Source organism: Osmerus eperlanus, chromosome 6 (assembly GCF_963692335.1).
Source record: "Osmerus eperlanus chromosome 6, fOsmEpe2.1, whole genome shotgun sequence".
NCBI lineage: Eukaryota > Metazoa > Chordata > Actinopteri > Osmeriformes > Osmeridae > Osmerus > Osmerus eperlanus.
The window spans coordinates 22706607-22728511 of record NC_085023.1 but is presented as its reverse complement, the minus strand read 5'-3'; the positions used below and the strand labels follow the sequence as shown (position 1 = coordinate 22728511).

The 21905-nt window shown below is 51.3% G+C and overlaps 1 protein-coding gene across 1 annotated transcript in view; it reads left to right on the top strand.

Annotated features, from left to right (window-relative positions):
• The window catches only part of wdr11 (WD repeat domain 11), a 44034-nt gene that overhangs the window by 18537 nt on the left and 3592 nt on the right, over positions 1 to 21905 (top strand). The window contains exons 12-25 of the mRNA XM_062464461.1: positions 377 to 483; positions 5418 to 5493; positions 5618 to 5726; positions 6353 to 6471; positions 6558 to 6705; positions 8699 to 8805; positions 9143 to 9257; positions 9924 to 10095; positions 11972 to 12080; positions 12436 to 12498; positions 13007 to 13072; positions 15786 to 15966; positions 18590 to 18685; positions 20601 to 20766. Of these exons, the coding sequence (XP_062320445.1) occupies positions 377 to 483; positions 5418 to 5493; positions 5618 to 5726; positions 6353 to 6471; positions 6558 to 6705; positions 8699 to 8805; positions 9143 to 9257; positions 9924 to 10095; positions 11972 to 12080; positions 12436 to 12498; positions 13007 to 13072; positions 15786 to 15966; positions 18590 to 18685; positions 20601 to 20766 (1634 nt within the window). The remainder of the gene's footprint in view (positions 1 to 376; positions 484 to 5417; positions 5494 to 5617; positions 5727 to 6352; positions 6472 to 6557; positions 6706 to 8698; positions 8806 to 9142; positions 9258 to 9923; positions 10096 to 11971; positions 12081 to 12435; positions 12499 to 13006; positions 13073 to 15785; positions 15967 to 18589; positions 18686 to 20600; positions 20767 to 21905) is intronic.

Genomic DNA, 21905 nt, shown 5'->3' with positions numbered 1-21905 from the left:
CAAACACACACACAGACAGTGGTGTCAGCTTTAATCTTCTCCTTACAAAAATATGTGTGTATGCGCTTCTTCTCCCTGCAGACCTGGCAGGGCAGCGTGCTGTAGCATATTAAGAGGAGATATTAACTGAAATGTGATAGGTAGACAGGGATTAGTATGGTAATGAGCTCGAATGTGATAGGTAGACAGGGATCAGTATGGTAATGAGCTCTCTAACCACCCTGTTTCAGCAGGGCAGGACTACTTAGCATCTCATCTGCATGTGTGTTTAACATTGATTCACAGCAGTGTCCCATGCTGTGCCTCCTCACTGTGTTTGTGTTGTTGAGAACTTGTTCTTAATGTGTGTGTGTATGTGTGTGTGTTCCTTCCACAGGGGAATTGAATGGGTGAGTCTCACCAGCTTCCTGTCTGTGGCCACCTCTGCCCCCAACAACATGGGCATGGTAAGGAATGAGCTCCAGCATGTGGACCTGCCCACAGGTGAGACTTGCACCCACACACACACACACATAGGGTTACATACACACACATAGGGTTACGCACACATGCACACAACCACTCGGACTTCCCAGATCCAAATTCAGATCCCTCATCTCCTCTCTCCCAGTTGAGTATGTTTCTCTGACTTGAGTGTGTTTCTCAGACTTACATTTACATTTAGTCATTTAGCAGACGCTCTTATCCAGAGCGACTTACAGTAAGTACAGGGACATTCCCCCTCAAGGCAAGTAGGATGAAGTGCCTTGCCCAAGGACACAACGTCGTTTGGCACAGCCGGTTAGGGTTAGTTGGTGCTGCTCTCTCATTACCTGGGGCCGGTTGCACAAAACACCTTAAGTTTTTTCCTTAATTATGACACTTAAGGGTAAATTTCTCTTTAGCTAAGGGATTCACTTAAGGGTGTTGCACAGAATCCCTTAAATGGTTTCCTTAGCTAAGGTGAAACGTTAAGGGATTTACTACATTGAACGTGATTTCACAGCAGTAAAATTTGACTGTTTTCACGGAGACCGCGTTTGTTCAGTTGTATTGCTAGTGCATCACCTTACAAAAGCTAGAGATTGTTAGCTCTAGTTTAGCTCTAGCTAGACCTACGAAAATTTTTTAAGAAGGCAAGAAAACCAAATTGGTCAGAGGAGGAAAAATATTGTGCTTTTACAGGAATACAACAAAAGAAAGCACATACTAAAAAGTAAATTTGATCCACAAATAACTGCAAACAAAAAACAACAAATGTAGGACGAAATTGCAACAAAAATAAACTCAAGAAGTTTGGTGAAGCGGTCAATTCAAGAAAAAAATATAAAATATAGGCTATGATAACTTGACTGTTATGTCCAAAAAAGAGATAACCAAAGAGATAACCAATTACAGGTCCAATAAAACTGGTGATATCAATTTTACTTGTAGGTCTTGTTGCTACACAGTAACGTTTAAGTGAGAGCTAGCTTACTTCTTCAAACTGTGTAGATCAAAATTAGATCAACAGTTACTCTGCATTTACTGGCGTGAGTCTAGCTAGTTACAGCATATTAATAGCCTTCATGTTTAGACTGCAGCACAGGAGCCTAACAGTGTGCTAGGTGTGGGATGGGTTAATTTATCTCCATAAACTCGGCCATGTTGCGATAAAGAATAAGTCAGAGGTACCTTAAAGATCATGTAAAGCAGATTCCATGATTGGCTTCTCAATGCATTATATACGTGTGAAATGAGTTCCTGAAAGCAAGTGCAAAGCGCAAAAACTTTGACGCACTGAAATGTGGAGTTAGACCGTTGAACAGTTTCTCTTCCGTTTTCAGCTCAGGTTTTGTATAGGCGGAGCCAAAACCTGACTGATCTATGTCACAGCGACCTATCTACGTCAGATCACAGACCGTTGCATTCTGTTACTCAGCTGGTACGATGCAAAGACAAAGTAATTAATATATAATACACTCAGAGACTTCCGGTAGATCTGTTCTGATATCAGCAATTGATTTAGCTAGTGTTGCTGTTGTTGCTAAATTCAATAAATTCGAGGGGGCGGAGCTTCAGCTCCTTCAGGCGACACGCCCCTCCAGTCTCAAGCAGAGAAGACTGCTGATTTTCTCACGATTTCAAAGCCTAATTTAACATGTGTTTTTTTTTTCATTTGAATTTGGATGGGTAGTTAACAACATATTCTTCTGTGGTGTGATGAACTTAAAACTCATTTTCAATTCCACTTTACAGGATCTTTACGTTTTTTTCCTTACTGTGTTTTCTAAGGGCTTTCGTGCAATGCTTTAACGAACTTTAATGGAATCCTTAATTATAAGACCAAGATAAGGAGAAAACCTTAAATACTTAAGGGAACATTTAAGGAAACCTTCACTCTGACTTTAAGGAAAATCTTAACTGAAGGTGTTTTGTGCAACCGGCCCCTGAGGTTTGTGAGGCCACAAACCTCTTCAGCTGTAAGAGACTTCCTGAGGCTGTATATAGGATGGCTCTCTTACATCTAGAAGGGTCAGGGTTAAGGTCTTTGCACACTGAGTCTGAAATTCGTGTCCGAAATGTTTGCCCGGTAAAAAATAAATACGACCTCACGTTATGTCAATCACGCTTACACACTGCCTCCGAAAGAGGTTTTTTGACAATTTAGAGCCACCAAATTTTTAGGCCGACGATTACGAAAAAACGCATACGAAAATTTCGCACTCAGTGTGCAAAGACCTTTAGTGTCAAGGTTAGGGTTAGGACCAGGACCCAGGAGTTAAGAGTTTGGAGTTAATGGCTGACCCCCCCATCCTTCCGGAGACTGTCCTCCTCCTTACCACAAAGACTCCCCTCCTCCTCACCCCAGAGACTCTCCTCCTCCTCCCCCCAGAGACTCTCCTCCTCCTCCCCCCAGAGACTCTCCTCCTCCTCCCCCCAGAGACTCTCCTCCTCACCCCAGAGACTCTCCTCCTCCTCCCCCCAGAGACTCTCCTCCTCACCCCCCCAGAGACTCTTCCTCCTCACCCCAGAGACTCTCCTCCTCCCCCCAGAGACTCTCCTCCTCACCCCAGAGACTCTCCTCCTCCTCCCCCCAGAGACTCTCCTCCTCACCCCCCCAGAGACTCTTCCTCCTCACCCCAGAGACTCTCCTCCTCCCCCCAGAGACTCTACTCCTCCTCCCCCCAGAGACTCTCCTCCTCACCCCAGAGACTCTTCGTCCTCCCCCAGAGACTCTCCTCCTCACCCCAGAGGCTCTCCTCCTCCTCACCCCAGAGACTCTCCTCCTCCTCCCTCCAGAGACTCTCCTCCTCCTCCCCCCAGAGACTCTCCTCCTCCTCCCCCCAGAGACTCTCCTCCTCAACCCCAGAGGCTCTCCTCCTCCTCACCCCAGAGACTCTCCTCCTCAACCCCAGAGACTCTCCTCCTCCTCCCTCCAGAGACTCTCCTCCTCCTCACCCCAGAGACTCTCCTCCTCCTCCCCCCAGAGACTCTCCTCCTCACCCCAGAGACTCTTCGTCCTCCCCCCAGAGACTCTCCTCCTCACCCCAGAGGCTCTCCTCCTCCTCACCCCAGAGGCTCTCCTCCTCCTCCCCCCAGAGGCTCTCCTCCTCCTCACCCCAGAGACTCTCCTCCTCCTCCCTCCAGAGACTCTCCTCCTCACCCCAGAGGCTCTCCTCCTCCTCACCCCAGAGGCTCTCCTCCTCCTCCCCCCAGAGACTCTCTTCCTCACCCCAGAGACTCTCCTCCTCCCCCCAGAGACTCTCCTCCTCCTCCCCCCAGAGACTCTCCTCCTCCTCCCCCCAGAGACTCTCCTCCTCACCCCAGAGACTCTTCGTCCTCCCCCCAGAGACTCTCCTCCTCCCCCCAGAGGCTCTCCTCCTCCTCCCCCCAGAGACTCTCCTCCTCCTCCCTCCAGAGACTCTCCTCCTCCCCCCAGAGACTCTCCTCCTCCTCCCCCCAGAGACTCTCCTCCTCCCCCCAGAGACTCTCCTCCTCACCCCAGAGGCTCTCCTCCTCACCCCAGAGGCTCTCCTCCTCCTCACCCCAGAGACTCTCCTCATCCTCCCCCCAGAGACTCTCCTCCTCCTCCCCCCAGAGACTCTCCTCCTCACCCCAGAGACTCTCCTCCTCCTCCCCCCAGAGACTCTCCTCCTCCTCCCCCCAGAGACTCTCCTCCTCCCCCCAGAGACTCTCCTCCTCCTCCCCCCAGAGACTCTCCTCCTCCTCCCCCCAGAGACTCTCCTCCTCACCCCAGAGACTCTCCTCCTCCTCCCCCCAGAGACTCTCCTCCTCACCCCCCCAGAGACTCCTCCTCCTCCCCCCAGAGACTCTCGTCCTCCTCCCCCCAGAGACTCTCCTCCTCCTCCCCCCAGAGACTCTCCTCCTCCCTCCAGAGACTCTCCTCCTCCTCCCCCCAGAGACTCTCCTCCTCCCCCCAGAGACTCTCCTCCTCCCCCCAGAGACTCTCCTCCTCCCCCCAGAGACTCTCCTCCTCCCCCCAGAGACTCTCCTCCTCCTCCCTCCAGAGACTCTCCTCCTCACCCCAGAGACTCTCCTCCTCCTCCCTCCAGAGACTCTCCTCCTCCCCCCAGAGACTCTCCTCCTCCTCCCTCCAGAGACTCTCCTCCTCACCCCAGAGACTCTCCTCCTCTTCCCTCCAGAGACTCTCCTCCTCCTCCCCCCAGAGACTCTCCTCCTCCTCCCCCCAGAGACTCTCCTCCTCACCCCAGAGACTCTCCTCCTCCTCCCCCCAGAGACTCTCCTCCTCCTCCCCCCAGAGACTCTCCTCCTCACCCCAGAGACTCTCCTCCTCCTCCCCCCAGAGACTCTCCTCCTCACCCCAGAGACTCCTCCTCCTCCCCCCAGAGACTCTCCTCCTCCTCCCCCCAGAGACTCTCCCCCTCCCCCCAGAGACTCTTCTTCTCACCCCAGAGACTCTCCTCCTCCCCCCAGAGACTCTCCTCCTCCTCCCCCCAGAGACTCTCCTCCTCCTCCCCCCAGAGACTCTCCTCCTCCTCCCCCCAGAGACTCTCCTCCTCCTCCCCCCAGAGACTCTCCTCCTCCCCCCAGAGACTCTCCTCCTCACCCCAGAGACTCTCCTCCTCCTCCCCCCAGAGACTCTCCTCCTCCCTCCAGAGACTCTCCTCCTCCTCCCCCCAGAGACTCTCCTCCTCCTCCCCCCAGAGACTCTCCTCCTCCTCCCCCCAGAGACTCTCCTCCTCCTCACCCCAGAGACTCTCCTCCTCCTCCCCCCAGAGACTCTCCTCCTCCTCCCCCCAGAGACTCTCCTCCTCCTCCCCCCAGAGACTCTCCTCCTCCTCCCCCCAGAGACTCTCCTCCTCCTCACCCCAGAGGGCTGATGACTGTTGCTTTGGTGATCCAGTCATGACTTCTCCAGAACTCAAGTTTGTTGATCGCCCTCTCTTTCCCTCCATGTCTCTCTCTCTCCCAAGGCAGGTGCTTTGCATTCCGAGGTGAGCGAGGGAATGACGAGCCGGCCATTGAGATGATTAAAGTGTCGCATCTGAAGTAAGTAACCCTGCATACATACACATTTTCCCAAACCTGCCCGAAGCTGTTCCTGCCCCTGTACCTGCCCCTCTACTTGCCAGGCAGTACCTGGGGGTGTTGATGTGTGTGTCGCCCCCTGCAGGCAGTACCTGGTGGTGGTGTTCAGAGACAAGCCTCTGGAGCTGTGGGACGTGAGGACCGGCAGCCTGCTGAGGGAGATGGCCAAGAACTTCCCAACTGTCACCGCACTGGTACAGCACACATTCACTCACGCACACGCACACTCACACACACACACACTCACTCACTCACACACAAACACACACATGTCACCTTATATATCCTGGGGTTGTGCCCATACGTATCCTGGGTTTTTTTGTGCTGGTTGAGCCAATTGAAGGGTTGGTCTAGATATTCCCCTCAGCTAAGAAGCGGCTTCATCAGCTAAAAGGCTCCTAAAGGGGAGAGTGCAGGTTGCAGCAGTGAGACTGGGAGGAACAGCCACCTTATTAATACATGCTCTTCAAGCCCTTATTGCTTCTGCATTTCCATATTGATGCTGGCCAGGCCAGCCACATCAGGCCAGCCACATCTACTGTGATGCTGCTGAGGACCAAGGTGTTTCTGGCTGTGTGTGTTGGCTGTGTGTGTGTGTGTGTGTGTGTGTGTGTGTGTGTGTGTGTGTGTGTGTGTGTGTGTGTGTGTGTGTGTGTGTGTGTGTGTGTGTGTGTGTGTGTGTGTGTGTGTAGACAGTGCGTGTGCGTGTAGAGACAGTGTGTGTGTAGGCTGGGTGTGACTTGCATTAGTTTGTATTCCCCTGTTACCGTGTTGATAAGCATCCTTAATGGAGTGGTCATCAAGGTTTGTGTGTGTACAGGAGTGGTCCCCCTCCCACAACTTGAAGAGTCTTAAGAAGAAGCAGATGGCTGCTCGGGAGGCCATGGTCCGACAGACGGTGTCGGACGCGGAGCAGAGCGTGGAGTCCTCGGTCATCAGGTCAGGGGTCATCAGGTCAGGGGTCATCATACATGCTCCTCTGTTGGCTGTTATCAAGTTCTCAATGTGTTTGTGTGTGTGTGCAGCCTTCTCCAGGACGCTGAGAGCAAGTCAGAGACGAGCCAGGCCATTTCAGCCCGGGAACACTTTGTGTTCACAGACACAGACGGACAGGTGTACCACATCACTGTGGAGGGAAACACCGTGAAGGACGGAGCACGCATCCCCCCGGACGTACGCACTGCCTCCTCCCCCCCTCTTCTTTCTCTCTCCTCCTCCCTACCTCATGGGAGAACTATCCACTATCCACATCTTGTTTTCTCTCTGGCTTTTGTGTGTGTGTTTGGAGGGGGGGGGGGCTGTGTGTGTGTGTGCATTCTCATGTTTGTGTGGGCCTGTTAGCACTAGCTATTGGCACCGCTGTCTTAACTTAACAGCCTCTAGAACGACCAACCAGCCTCTTTATCCTGCTTTAATATGACAGCAGACATGCTGTAGGATCTCTCTGGCATCACCCCTCCCTCCCTCCACCACCCCACCCACACACACACACACACACAGTGTCCTAGATTTGAAGTGTTGCTGGTCTCTCCTGGTTGTTGGTTGTGACTCAGGCTCGGGTGACATCCTGTTTCTGCCTTCACAGCATCTAGCTCAAAGATGTCCATCTCTATCTTATGTTCAAGCCTCCCCTCTCCCTGGCTCTCTGGCTAGGGTTAGGGTGGGGAGGCGGGGAGGCAGGCAGGCAGGGAGATGGTGCAGGTTTGTGCAGACCTTATTCAGACTTGGGGATTTAAAGCTCTATTCAGTCGTATATAGGCGTATTTAGGAATTAGCATATTTCAAAACTTCTTATCAGCTTCCTATCTTGGAAAGGAAACTTGGATTGAAAACTCTTAAACACTTCAGTTTCCTACAATAATTTCACACATGCTGACTGTACCGTGAGTTTATAAAGCTGTGCTATAAATGTAATGTGGTTGGCATTTTCTTTCCTCCGCAGTGCTCTCTCCTAATGCTGTCTTAGTCTGAGTCAGCACCCTCTGAGTGTGTTTACACCTCCCTCTCTGCCTAAACACCCTGGTTGATATGAAGAGTGTGTGGCTGTGGCTCCTCCACAGATACATCTCTCTCTTGGTTGCACTTATCACTTGTCTCTTCAGCTCCACCCTGAGCAGTCTCTCTGGCCAGGCTGTTTGTCCATGTGTCTGCAGTCAGGTGCAGACTTGCTTGTCATGCTATTAACGATACAGTAGGGTGGATAGAGTAGGGTGGATAGAGTAGGGTGGATACAGTAGGGTGGAAAGAGTAGGGTGGATACAGTAGGGTGGATACAGTAGGGTGGATACAGTAGGGTGGATAGAGTAGGGTGGATACAGTAGGGTGGAAAGAGTAGGGTGGATAGCGTAGGGTGGATAGAGTAGGGTGGATAGAGTAGGGTGGAAAGAGTAGGGTGGATAGAGTAGGGTGGATAGAGTAGGGTGGATACAGTAGGGTGGATAGAGTAGGGTGGAAAGAGTAGGGTGGAAAGAGTAGGGTGGATAGAGTAGGGTGGATAGAGTAGGGTGGATAGAGTAGGGTGGATAGAGTAGGGTGGATACAGTAGGGTGGATACAGTAGGGTGGATACAGTAGGGTGGATAGAGTAGGGTGGATACAGTAGGGTGGATACAGTAGGGTGGAAAGAGTAGGGTGGATAGAGTAGGGTGGATAGAGTAGGGTGGATAGAGTAGGGTGGATAGAGTAGGGTGGATACAGTAGGGTGGATAGAGTAGGGTGGATACAGTAGGGTGGATACAGTAAGGTAGGCCTGACATACGTACAGCTATTTCACCATCCTACCAGCTAGCTCATTCGCTAACCCTAACCCTTTTTGTACTCTGCGTGTAGGTCGTCTCTGAGATGCTTGGCGAGGTTAGAAGTATTTCCTCCCTTGCATGACACTGTTTAATAGCACTTTATACAAATAGGTTTCGTAATGTCTGTGTGTTTGCCATCAGTGTCAGCTCTGTAGGCAAAGTAGTCCCACAGTAGACTTCAGAAACCCCAAGTACCGAACATTGGGAAATTCTAATACCGAACCGTTTTTAACCAAAAAAAGTACCAACAGTTAGTACCGTGCAACACTAGGAGGATTAGAAGGGTTGGAAAGGTTGGAAGGGTTAGGAGGGTTGGGAGGGTTAGGAGGGTGGTTAAGCTGCTCATGCCTGCTGTTGTGTGTGCTGCAGGGCAGCATGGGGAGTATCGCCTGCATCGCGTGGAAGGGAGACACCCTCGTCCTGGGGGACGTGGACGGAAACCTCAACTTCTGGGACCTGAAGGCCCGACTGTCCAGGTGACTCACCTGCCCTCTCCTTCCACCTGCGGGTCTGTGTGTGTGTGTACAGTATGAGTGTGCACAGTATGAGTGTGCACAGTATGAATATGGGTGTGTGTGTACAGTATGAGTGTGCACAGTATGAGTGTGTACAGTATGAATATGGGTGTGTGTGTACAGTATGAGTGTGTGTACTAAGTGTGTGTGTGTGTACAGTATGTGTACAGTATGAGTGTGTGTAATGTGTGTACAGTGTGTGTAGTATGAGTTTGTGTGTTTTTGTACAGTATGTGTGTGTGTGTACAGTGAGAGTGTGTGTGTGTCCATTTGGAACTTCTTGGTGTTGCTCTTCCAGGGGCATCCCGACCCACCGGGGCTGGGTAAAGAAGATCCGCTTTGCCCCGGGGAAGGGCAACCAGAAGCTGCTGGTCATGTACACAGACGGAGCTGAGGTCTGGGACACCAAGGAGGTGAGTCTGTCCTCAAACCTCTCTCTGGACACCCTGACCCACCTGCCCAGACCCTGACCCACCTGCCCAGACCCTGACCCACCTGCCCAGACCCTGACCCACCTGCCCAGACCCTGACCCACCTGCCCAGACCCTGACCCACCTGCCCAGACCCTGACCCACCTGCCCAGACCCTGACCCACCTGCCCAGACCCTGACCCACCTGCCCAGACCCTGACCCACCTGCCCAGACCCTGACCCACCTGCCCAGACCCTGACCCACCTGCCCAGACCCTGACCCACCTGCCCAGACCCTGACCCACCTGCCCAGATCCTGACCCACCTGCCCAGACCCTGACCCACCTGCCCAGACCCTGACCCACCTGCCCAGATCCTGACCCACCTGCCCAGACCCTGACCCACCTGCCCAGACCCTGACCCACCTGCCCAGACCCTGACCCACCTGCCCAGACCCTGACCCACCTGCCCACACCCTGACCCACCTGCCCACACCCTGACCCACCTGCCCACACCCTGGCATCCTAGTAGCAGACAACTCAGGAAGGACTCTGCGGTTAGGGTTAGAGTTAGGGTTAGCACATCCACCGAAGATTAAGGAGCGCAGCAACTACTGTTCTTATGTTGTAGTCCCGTCCTGAGTTTACTAATAACCTATAATCCCAACAGGTGCAGATGGTGAGCAGCCTGCGGATTGGTCGGAACGTGAACTACCGTATCCTGGACATTGATTGGTGCACGTCAGACAAGGTGACCCTGGCCTCGGATGACGGCTGCATCCGTGTGCTGGAGATGGCCATGAAGTCTGCCAGCTACCGCATGGATGAGCAAGACCTGACCGGTGAGGGAGGGAGAGAGGACAGGGGAGAGAGTGAGAGAGTGGACAGGGGAGGGGAGAGAGGGGAGAGAGAGAGGACAGGGGAGAGGGTGAGAGATTGGACAGGGGAGGGGAGAGAGGTGGGAGAGAGAGAAGGGAGGAGAGAGGAGAGAGGGAGAGAAGGGGGGAAGAGAGAGAAGGGATGGGAGCCAGAGAAGGGAGGGGGGAGAGAGAGAGAAGGGGGAGAGAGAGAAGGGGGAGAGAGAGAAGGGAGGGGAGAGAGAAGGGAGGGGGGAGAGAGAGAAGGGAGGGGAGAGAGAGAGAGAAGGGGGGTAGAGAGAGCAGATGGGAGAGCAGACGATTTTCAGTGCACCCGGAAGTCTGTTTCAATGCGGCCGAAAGTCTGTTCATTGTAAAGGGCAGAGCTACTTTTTGCCAAATTCTTCAGCACGTTTGCTCCACCAGACAAATCAAATCAAAAATATAGCTGCAAGCAGCGATGCGGGTTCCTCCGCAAAATGGCAAAATATTATAAACATGTACACTGTAGAAGATCGAGACTTGGACAACAAGAGAGCAAAACTACTTCATGTTTGGCCAACAATAATAGGCTGAACGGGGATTTGAACTCATGAGCATAAGGTTACTAGTCAGTCTCTCTAGCCTCTCTGCTACACACCAACTGCTGAGATTTTATGATTAGTAAGGGCTGATTATTAACTTTTTATAGGATACTGAAACTCTTCTTGAGTTGATCTCTTTCCAGACTCTTAGTCAATGCACAACAAACAATAGTCATGTGGGCAACTGGGCTAGGGCAGCGCTCATATTCAGCTCCTTGCGAGAATAGCCTGTGACAGTACAGCAGCCGACTCTCTGGTCCCATTAAACTACACAACATGCACAATCAGGGTGACCAACAAAATTATATTAACTAACAAACAATAACATTACAAACATCTAACTGAACGAACACAACAACTGAAATCCCTTGCACGGCTGTTGTAACCAACTATTTTCCACAAGTCTGCGTTTTTTGATATGCCGCACTGCATGCTGGGTACCCAAGGGTGCTGACGCTGATTATATAGCTGTGCTCCGACTGCTTGATATGAGTATTAGTTTTTGGTCAGCTTTGGGACAAAGGTTAAGAAACGGTTGACATTTCAAGGTGAAATTGCGCATGGTATTTCAGAATGATGTCTGCCTGTTTAACTAAACAAGTAATCAAAATTATGACAGGCCAATAGACTGTGCCTGGATACGAACCTGTGACCTTGCACTTTGTAGGACACCGTTTCAACCCATTGAGCTACCCTCAACGCTGAGTATATGTGGTCAGCTACTGTACAAAAAAAGGAAGCCGTTTCTCCTGAAGCACGGATTGTTCGATTTGGCCAAAGTTTAAACAGCTGTAATTCAATGATCTTTTGACATATCAAGGTGAAATTGCGCATGGTACTTCAGAACGATGTCATCCTGTTTAACTAAACAGATATTTAAATTTAAGACAGGATCAAACACTGTGGCTGGATTCAAACCTACAACCTTATACTTTGCAGGTCACCGTCCCAGCCCATTGAGCTATTCTCAGTGTTAAATATTGTCATGTTCAGTTACTGTATGAAAAAGTAAGCTGTTTCTCCTGTGGTAAGCGTTGTTAGATTCAGCCAAGGTTGAAACAGTTTTTCAGTAGTTTTGCCCTAGACGGCGTCTCATACATTTTTAAACCAATCAAATGTTCACATAAGTGGCTGCGATCAATATGTGATTTTGCTTTTCTCCTTCTCTCTCCCTTCTCCTCTCCCTCATATCCCTCCCCTCCCTCCCTTTCTCCCTCCTTCATATCCCTCCCCTCCCTCCCTTTCTCCCTCCTCTCTCCCTCCCTCCTTCTCTCCAGACCCAGTGTGGTGCCCCTACCTGCTGCTGCCCCGAGCTGCCCTCACCCTGAAGGCCTTCCTTCAGCTCCAGCCCTGGTCGGGCTCCTTCACCATGGACATCTCACAAGTGTACGTGCCCCTCCTCCTCTCATTCATTCTCTAGCTCCCTCTGCCTCCTCTCTTCTTCTAATGATCTTATTCTGTCCTCCCCACTGCCGTTCTCTGCCTCTCCTTATGTGTCCGGCTCTCTAACTGTCCTAACTGGATGTCCAGCTCCAGCTATTGGGTTCTCTCTGTCTGACCCCATGTATCTGTAGTGGCCGTCCACTTCACTTCCTGTTCATTTTATGTGCAGATGACTACAAAGCTCCACATTAACTAACCCCAGGTCAGGTTTAATATCTCTTCTGTCTCTCCTCTCGCTCTCTCCTTTCTCTCCTTTCTCTCTATCCTCTCTCTCCCCTCTGCTCTCTCCGGTCTCTAGTGATTACAGTGAAAAAGAGGAGATTAAAGGACTCATACAGGAGCAGCTCAACTCCATGTCCAAGTGAGTGAACATGAGAGACCTGTCCTGTCCTGAACATGAGAGACAGCCTAAGATGTGTGTGTGCAGTGTGTTTGTCTGTGTAGGAAGGCATGGGGGTATGTGTGTGCAGTGTGTTTGTCTGTGTATGAAGGCATGGGGGTATGTGTGTGTGCAGTGTGTTTGTCTGTGTAGGATGGCATGGGGGTATGTGTGTGTGCAGTGTGTTTGTCTGTGTATGAACTCATGGGGGTATGTGTGTGTGCAGTGTGTTTGTCTGTGTAGGAAGGCATGGGGGTATGTGTGTGTGCAGTGTGTTTGTCATTGTGTGTGTGACCCTGTCCTGGGTTATTTAGTCTAGACAGCGGGGTTAGGGTTAGGGTTAGATCCAGCTCATCTTCTTTTGTCTCTTCCTGCTATTTGTGAGGTCCCTAAACTGCCTTTGTGTATGTGTGTGTGTGTGTGTGTGTGTGTCCATGTGTGCTTGTGTATGTATGTCCGTCCGTGTGTGTGTGTCTGATTGGCTCCCCAGTGACATGAAGAGTGTTCTCCAGGATCCAGAGCTCAACCTCCTGCAGCGATGCCTCCTGGTGTCACGGTGAGTACCAGTCACCACTCAGCCACCCTGCATCCTCCTCCTCTCCTGTCCCCCTCTCCTGTCCCCCTCTCCTGTCCTCCTCTCCTGTCCTCCTCTCCTGTCCTCCTCTCCTGTCCTCCTCTCCTGTCCTCCTCTCCTGTACTCCTCTCCTGTCCCCCTCTCCTGTCCTCCTCTCCTGTCCTCCTCTCCTGTCCTCCTCTCCTGTCCTCCTCTCCTGTACTCCTCTCCTGTCCTCCTCTCCTGTCCTCCTGTCCTGTCCTCCTGTCCTGTCCTCCTCTCCTCCACTCCTCTCCTGTCCTCCTCTCCTCCTGTCCTGTCCTCCTGTCCTGTCCTCCTCTCCTGTCCTCCTCTCCTGTCCTCCTCTCCTGTACTCCTCTCCTGTCCTCCTCTCCTGTCCTCCTGTCCTGTCCTCCTGTCCTGTCCTCCTCTCCTCCACTCCTCTCCTGTCCTCCTCTCCTGTCCTCCTGCTCTCCTGCCCACAAACACACACTCACACACACACTGATTCACTGACACACACACACCTCTGATGGGTTGCAGTTTTTCCCTGCATTCTGAATGCTTTGTGAATGCTTCTGGGACCTGGATAAGTGTGAAAGGATTTGCAAGGTCCCTCTTTGTGGAACTGTATAGGGTTAGCCTCCATGTCAGAGTCCCTCTCCTGTTACTTTTCAAGTCTCAAAGCTTTTCCATTTTTCATGGCCTTTGTTAACCAAAAAAAGGGTAACCTAGCAACAGTTACAATATATATCTTGCTGCTGTGCAAATATTTTGATGGTGAAAGAAAGGAAGATGGGACAAAAGGTGTGTGTGTGTGTGTGGGCATGCATTTACATTTAGTCAATTACATTTACATTCCATTTACATTTATTCATTTAGCAGACGTTTTTATCCAAAGCGACTTACAAGAAAGAGCTTTACAAAAGATCCATAGATCAATGTTCATAAACAACGAAATAGCCCCAAAAACATTGTGGGTAGCCAAAACATGAAGCATACATTGTGACAAGCAAATAAGTGCCAATGTGTAGAACCAGAAGAGCATGTAGTTAAACAAATTACAATTAAACAACATGATCCTCAAAAGTGCTAGAGTGTACCTGGAGGAAAGCCTGCAACAATAATATAATTCACAGCGAGGACAAGTACTTCAATCAGTTACAACTAACCAACAAGTGCAACAAGTCCCTTAATAAGTGTCATTGTGTTCCTGGAGGAAATCGACTAACATCTGATCCAACAAATCTTTCTTAAGTACCGTTGCATTTTCAGTGGTTGTTAGTGGTCAAATGCAGGGGAAGCAGCCTGACCTCACCAGGGAAACTAGCCTCACCTCTCCAGGGAAACTAGCCTCACCTTTCCAGGGAAACTAGCCTGACCTCTCCAGGGAAACTAGCCTGACCTCTCCAGGGAAACTAGCCTGACCTCACCAGGGAAACTAGCCTGACCTCACCAGGGAAACTAGCCTGACCTCTCCAGGGAAACTAGCCTGACCTCACCAGGGAAACTAGCCTGACCTCACCAGGGAAACTAGCCTGACCTCTCCAGGGAAACTAGCCTGACCTCACCAGGGAAACTAGCCTGACCTCACCAGGGAAACTAGCCTGACCTCTCCAGGGAAACTAGCCTGACCTCTCCAAGGAAACTAGCCTGACCTCTCCAGGGAAACTAGCCTGACCTCTCCAAGGAAACTAGCCTGACCTCTCCAGGGAAACTAGCCTGACCTCACCAGGGAAACTAGCCTGACCTCACCAGGGAAACTAGCCTGACCTCTCCAGGGAAACTAGCCTGACCTCTCCAAGGAAACTAGCCTGACCTCTCCAGGGAAACTAGCCTGACCTCTCCAAGGAAACTAGCCTGACCTCTCCAGGGGAACTAGCCTGACCTCACCAGGGAAACTAGCCTGATGTCTCCAAGGAAACCAGCCTGACCTCTCCAGGGAAACTAGCCTGACCTCACCAGGGAAACTAGCCTGACCTCACCAGGGAAACTAGCCTGACCTCTCCAAGGAAACTAGCCTGACCTCTCCAGGGGAACTAGCCTGACCTCTCCAGGGAAACTAGCCTGACCTCTCCAGGGAAACTAGCCTGACCTCTCCAGGGAAACTAGCCTGATGTCTCCAAGGAAACCAGCCTGACCTCTCCAGGGAAACTAGCCTGACCTCACCAGGGAAACTAGCCTGACCTCACCAGGGAAACTAGCCTGATGTCTCCAAGGAAACCAGCCTGACCTCTCCAGGGAAACTAGCCTGACCTCACCAGGGAAACTAGCCTGACCTCACCAGGGAAACTAGCCTGACCTCACCAGGGAAACTAGCCTGACCTCACCAGGGAAACTAGCCTGACCTCTCCAAGGAAACTAGCCTGACCTCTCCAAGGGAACCAGCCTGACCTCTCCAAGGAAACTAGCCTGACCTCTCCAAGGGAACCAGCCTGACCTCTCCAGGGGAACCAGCCTGACCTCTCCAGGGGAACCAGCCTGTCCTCTCAGATGTTGACCGCTGTGGTCGGGCTCGTCTGGCCAGCTAGTGACTGGTGCTGTGGTCTTGTCCGGGGTCTGGCCAGCTAGTGACTGGTGCTGTGGTCTTGCCCGCGGTCTGGCCAGCTAGTGACTGGTGCTGTGGTCTTGCCCGCGGTCTGGCCAGCTAGTGACTGGTGCTGTGGTCTTGCCCGCGGTCTGGCCAGCTAGTGACTGGTGCTGTGGTCTTGTCCAGGTTGTTTGGAGATGAGTCGGACCTGCACTTTTGGACCGTGGCGGCCCACTACATCCAGGCCTTTTCCCAGGCTCGCCAACTCAGCGTGCCCCCTGCAGAGGGCCCCCAGGGCCCCCCCGGAACCCCCCAGGGCCACCTAGACATCTGCCACGACACCCTGTGTGAGAGCAACTACTTCCAGGTCAGTGACAGAGGTTTGGGTTAGGGTTAGTATGTCTGTGATACTGTGACACTAACCAGATCACCTCAGACATGGGTTAGGGTTAGTATGTCTGTGATACTGTGACACTAACCAGATCACCTCAGACATGGGTTAGGGTTAGTATGTCTGTGATACTGTGACACTAACCAGATCACCTCAGACATGGGTTAGGGTTAGTATGTCTGTGATACTGTGACACTAACCAGATCACCTCAGACATGGGTTAGGGTTAGTATGTCTGTGATACTGTGACACTAACCAGATCACCTCAGACATGGGTTAGGGTTAGTATGTCTGTGATACTGTGACACTAACCAGATCACCTCAGACATGGGTTAGGGTTAGTATGTCTGTGATACTGTGACACTAACCAGATCACCTCAGACATGGTTCATAAGGGTTAGTATGTCTGTGATACTGTGACACTAACCAGATCACCTCAGACATGGGTTAGGGTTAGTATGTCTGTGATACTGTGACACTAACCAGATCACCTCAGACATGGTTAATAAGGGTTAGTATGTCTGTGATACTGTGACACTAACCAGATCACCTCAGACATGGTTAATAAGGGTTAGTATGTCTGTGATACTGTGACACTAACCAGATCACCTCAGACATGGTTAATAAGGGTTAGTATGTCTGTGATACTGTGACACTAACCAGATCACCTCAGACATGGTTAATAAGGGTTAGGGTTAGTGGGTTAGGGTTAGGGTTAGGGTTAATAATCTAGGATCTGGCTCGGGGCTTTTGGAGAAAACAAGACATCCAGTCTCCATTAGAAGAGAGAAGCTCTTCACTGGTGCTCTTCACGCACACACACACACACACACACACATACACATATGCACACACATACACACACACACACACACACTCAAACATACTATATGGATAGATGTGTTCACTGTGTGTGTTTGTCTCTTGAATCAACCTATTGGAGAATGCAAGATGATCAGTGGACTTAGATCATGATGAACGTAGATTGTGATGAGCGTATATATTGATGTATGTGGTGCTGATGTCCACACAGCAGTCCAATTTCAGGCCCGTCATCGACCAACCCTCCTGTTCCTCTTCTTAAAAGCAGATCATTGATTGGACAGTCTGTGCGTACTCCGCCTGGTTGGCATGGCAGCCACTCAACTAGCTAGAGATGGCCTGTCAGTTGCCAAGGAAACAGCAGAAAGTTTTAAATCTAGCTCTTGATGAGAGGAGCCTTATTTTGTGAAACTATGTTGCTTTCTACCTCAAATAGTGGACCTAACTAAATTAAAATATTGATTATTTATTGTATACTATGTGCTCAATCCTAAAGTTTTCATCTCAAGAGCAAGTCTTTCAGAAGTTCCTGCCAGAATAGCTCGAACACTTGGAACGTAGTAAATGTCATATAGCTAATTTCCCTACGAACCAATTATAGTACTTTCAAATACGATTGAATTTACAGTGATTTAAATTAATTTACAGGAAGTGGCTTGGTTAAATGATGTTCATTTGTCTGCAGAACATTTGCAGAGATTACAGATTCGGTTGTGAACAGAAATGTTCTTGTCTGAGTGCAGTGATATCGCTGGCCAGGATCTCTCCTGTGATCTCAGGATCTCTATTACACTCTAGCACCTTTAGCATCAGTCAGGACTTCCATATGTCTCTTGTGTCAGCTCAGACCTCCTCCTCTCCTTTCCTCCTCTCCTGTCCTCCTCTCCTGTCCTCCTCTCCACTCCTGTCCTCCTCTCCAATCCTGTCCTCCTCTCCTGTCCTCCTCTCCACTCCTGTCCTCCTCTCCAATCCTCTCCTGTCCTCCACTCCTCTACTGTCCTCCTCTCCTGTCCTCCTCTCCTCTCCTGTCCTCCTCTCCTCCTGTACTGTCCTCCTCTCCTCCTGTCCTGTCCTCCTCTCCTGTCCTCCTCTCCTCCTCTTCTCTCCTGTCCTCCTCTCCTCCTGTACTGTCCTCCTCTCCTCCTGTCCTCCTCTCCTGTCCTCCTTTCCTCCTCTCCTGTCCTCCACTCCTCCTGTACTGTCCTCCTCTCCTCCTGTCCTGTCCTCCTCTCCTGTCCTCCTCTCCTCCTCTCCTGTCCTCCTCTCCTGTCTTCCTCTCCTCCTCTCCTCTCCTGTCCTCCTCTCCTGTCCTCCACTCCTCCTGTACTGTCCTCCTCTCCTCCTGTCCTGTCCTCCTCTCCTGTCCTCCACTCCTCCACTCCTGTCCTCCTCTCCTGTTACCTGGTCCCTCTCTTCTCATTGGAACGATACGCAGTCCGTTACTACATGTTCTACCCAAAACACACTAACACACACAAAAGCACACAGTGACACTCACAATCTTCTCCCTGAGTCCCTTATTAAAACTGATGAGCTCTTACAATGTAGAAAATCTATGGTGTAGATGATCCTGGTTGTTTTGTGGTCTAAAATCCCTATGCTCACATTAGTTTGAATTACATCAAGGTTTTCTGCAGCACTCTACATGCAATTGTTGTAAGACGGACTTAAAATCGAAATGTGCCTTGAATATTTAAAGAAGTAATAGCAAATGTCTCTCTTCCTCTCCACATCTCTCTCCTTGTATCACTGCCTCCCTCCTCCCCTCCTCAAACAGAAGTTCCAGCTTGAGAGAGTCCATCTGCAGGAGGTGAAGAGGTCTAGTTATGAACACACCAAGAAGTGTGCTGATCAGCTCCTCCTGCTGGGCCAGGTCAGTACTACCTGAATCTATCATCTACCACATCTACCATCTACCTCCTCTACCATCTGCCTCCTCTACCATATACCTCCTCTACCATCTACCTCCTCTACCATCTACCTCCTCTACCATCTACCTCCTCTACCATCTACCTCCTCTATCATCTACCTCCTCTACCATCTACCTCCTCTACCATCTACCTCCTCTACCATCTACCTCCTCTACCATCTACCTCCTCTATTATCTACCTCCTCTACCATCTACCTCCTCTACCATCTACCTCCTCTACCATCTACCTCCTCTATCATCTACCTCCTCTACCATTTACCTCCTCTACCATCTACCTCCTCTACCATCTACCTCCTCTACCATCTACCTAAACACCTCATCTACCATCTACCTCCTCTATCATCTACCCCATCTACCATCTACTTCATCTACCTCCTCTACCATATACCTGAACACCTCATCTACCATCTACCTCCTCTCACACACAATCACATCCTCCCTCTGTGTCACCCTTTCTGTGTTCTCTGATGACAGCAGAATGATCACATCTGCCTGATGGAGGGATGAGTGGAGCTCTGTTCTCCTCCGTAACCCAGTCATCTCTTCGTTTCCCTCCTTCCATCATACAAAATCTCACTCCATCCATCTCTCTCCACCTCTCGCTGTCTGTCTCACCTCTCCTGCTTTCTCACACAGACCATTCCTGTCTCTATCACTCTAAATCTTGCTCATCCTCTCCTTTTTACTATCTCTGTCTATCCTTCAATCTCCACATCATCATTGTATCTCCACTCATTTGCTGCAATTACCAGCCTCTCTCCAGGTCCAGCCCTGCAGGAGGGAGGGAGTAGGGCAGGGAGGGAGGGAGAGAGGGAGGAGAGCCGGGAGAGAGGGAAGAAGTCAGGGAGAGAAAGAGGGAGGAGGCAGGGAGAGAGAGAGGGAGGAGGCAGGGAGAGAGAGAGGGAGAAGGCAGGGAGAGAGGGAAGAAGGCAGGGAGACAGGGAGGAGGGCAGGGAGGGAGAGAGGGAGGAGGCAGGGAGGGAGAGAGGGAGGAGGCAGGGAGGGAGGCAGGCAGGGAGGAAGGCAGGGAGAGAGAGAGAGGGAGAGGGAGGAAGGCAGGGAGAGAGAGATGGAGGAGGGCAGTGAGGAAGGCAGGGAGACAGGGAGGAGGGCAGGGAGGGAGGAAGGCAGGGAGACAGGGAGGAGGGCAGGGAGGGAGGAAGGCAGGGAGACAGGGAGGAGGCAGGGAGGGAGAGAGGGAGGAGGCAGGGAGGGAGGCAGGGAGGAAGGCAGGGAGAGAGAGAGAGGGAGAGGGAGGAAGGCAGGGAGAGAGAGATGGAGGAGGGCAGTGAGGAAGGCAGGGAGACAGGGAGGAGGGCAGGGAGGGAGGAAGGCAGGGAGACAGGGAGGAGGGCAGGGAGGGAGGAAGGCAGGGAGACAGGGAGGAGGGCAGGGAGGGAGGAAGGCAGGGAGGGAGAGAGGGAGGAGGCAGGGAGAGGGAGGGAGGCAGGGAGAGAGAGATGGAGGAAGGCAGGGAGAGAGAGAGGGAGGAGGGCAGTGAGGAAGGCAGGGAGAGAGAGAGGGAGGAGAGAGAGGGAGGAGAGAGAGAGAGAGAAAGAGAGAGGGAGAGGGAGAGGGAGAGGGAGAGGGAGAGGGGCAGAGCTGGGAACCCTGTGATGAGTAGAATTACAGTGAACTACAGCTGTGATGGGGTGTGATTTAGGCCAGCCATCGTGGATCCCAGCAGGCCTTTTCTCTCTGGGCTGCAGGGCCCCACGCTCTACCCCCCCACGCTCTAGCCCCCCCCCCCCCACACACTCTACCCCATGGGAAGCAGCATAATGACTGTAATAGTGGCGTTTGTCTTTTTTCCTTTCATCCCCCCATTATTTATCTGGTTTATCCCTCTACCTCTCAGACGGACAGGGCCGTGCAGTTGCTATTGGAGACGAGCGCCGACAACCCCAGCTACTACTGTGACTCTCTGAAAGCGTGTCTGGTCACCACCATTACCTCCTCCGGCCCCTCCCAGTCTACCATCAAACTGGTGGCCACCAACATGATCGCCAATGGCAAGCTGGCAGGTAGGATATCACAGTACAGCAGCTGGCAGGTAGGATATCACAGTACAGCAGCTGGCAGGTAGGATATCACAGTACAGCAGCTGGCAGGTAGGATATCACAGTACAGCAGCTGGCAGGTAGGATATCACAGTAGAGCAGCTGGCAGGTAAGATATTACAGTAGAGCAGCTGGCAGGTAGGATATCACAGTACAGCAGCTGGCAGGTAGGATATCACAGTACAGCAGCTGGCAGGTAGGATATCACAGTAGAGCAGCTGGCAGGTAAGATATTACAGTAGAGCAGCTGGCAGGTAAGATATTACAGTACAGCAGCTGGCAGGTAGGATATCACAGTACAGCAGCTGGCAGGTAAGATATTACAGTACAGCAGCTGGCAGGTAGGATATCACAGTACAGCAGCTGGCAGGTAGGATATTACAGTAGAGCAGCTGGCAGGTAAGATATCACAGTACAGCAGCTGGCAGGTAGGATACCACAGTACAGCAGCTGGCAGGTAGGATATCACAGTACAGCAGCTGGCAGGTAAGATATCACAGTACAGCAGCTGGCAGGTAGGATATCACAGTACAGCAGCTGGCAGGTAGGATACCACAGTAGAGCAGCTGGCAGGTAAGATATCACAGTAGAGCAGCTGGCAGGTAAGATATTACAGTAGAGCAGCTGGCAGGTAGGATATCACAGTACAGCAGCTGGCAGGTAAGATATTACAGTAGAGCAGCTGGCAGGTAAGATATTACAGTAGAGCAGCTGGCAGGTAAGATATCACAGTACAGCAGCTGGCAGGTAGGATATCACAGTACAGCAGTTGGCAGGTAGGATATCACAGTAGTGCAGCTGGCAGGTAAGATATCACAGTACAGCAGTTGGCAGGTAGGATATCACAGTAGAGCAGCTGGCAGGTAAGATATCACAGTACAGCAGCTGGCAGGTAAGATATTACAGTACAGCAGCTGGCAGGTAGGATATCACAGTACAGCAGCATCAAACTTTCCCTCTTTAACATCCTTTCTTCCCTTTTTCCATCTCTCATTCTCCGTCTCTCCATGTCTCTCTCAATCTCCTTCTCTCTCTTTCTCTTAATATCCTCTTCTCTTCGTTCTCTCTCTCCATCCCTCTCTCATCTCTCTCTCAATCTCCTT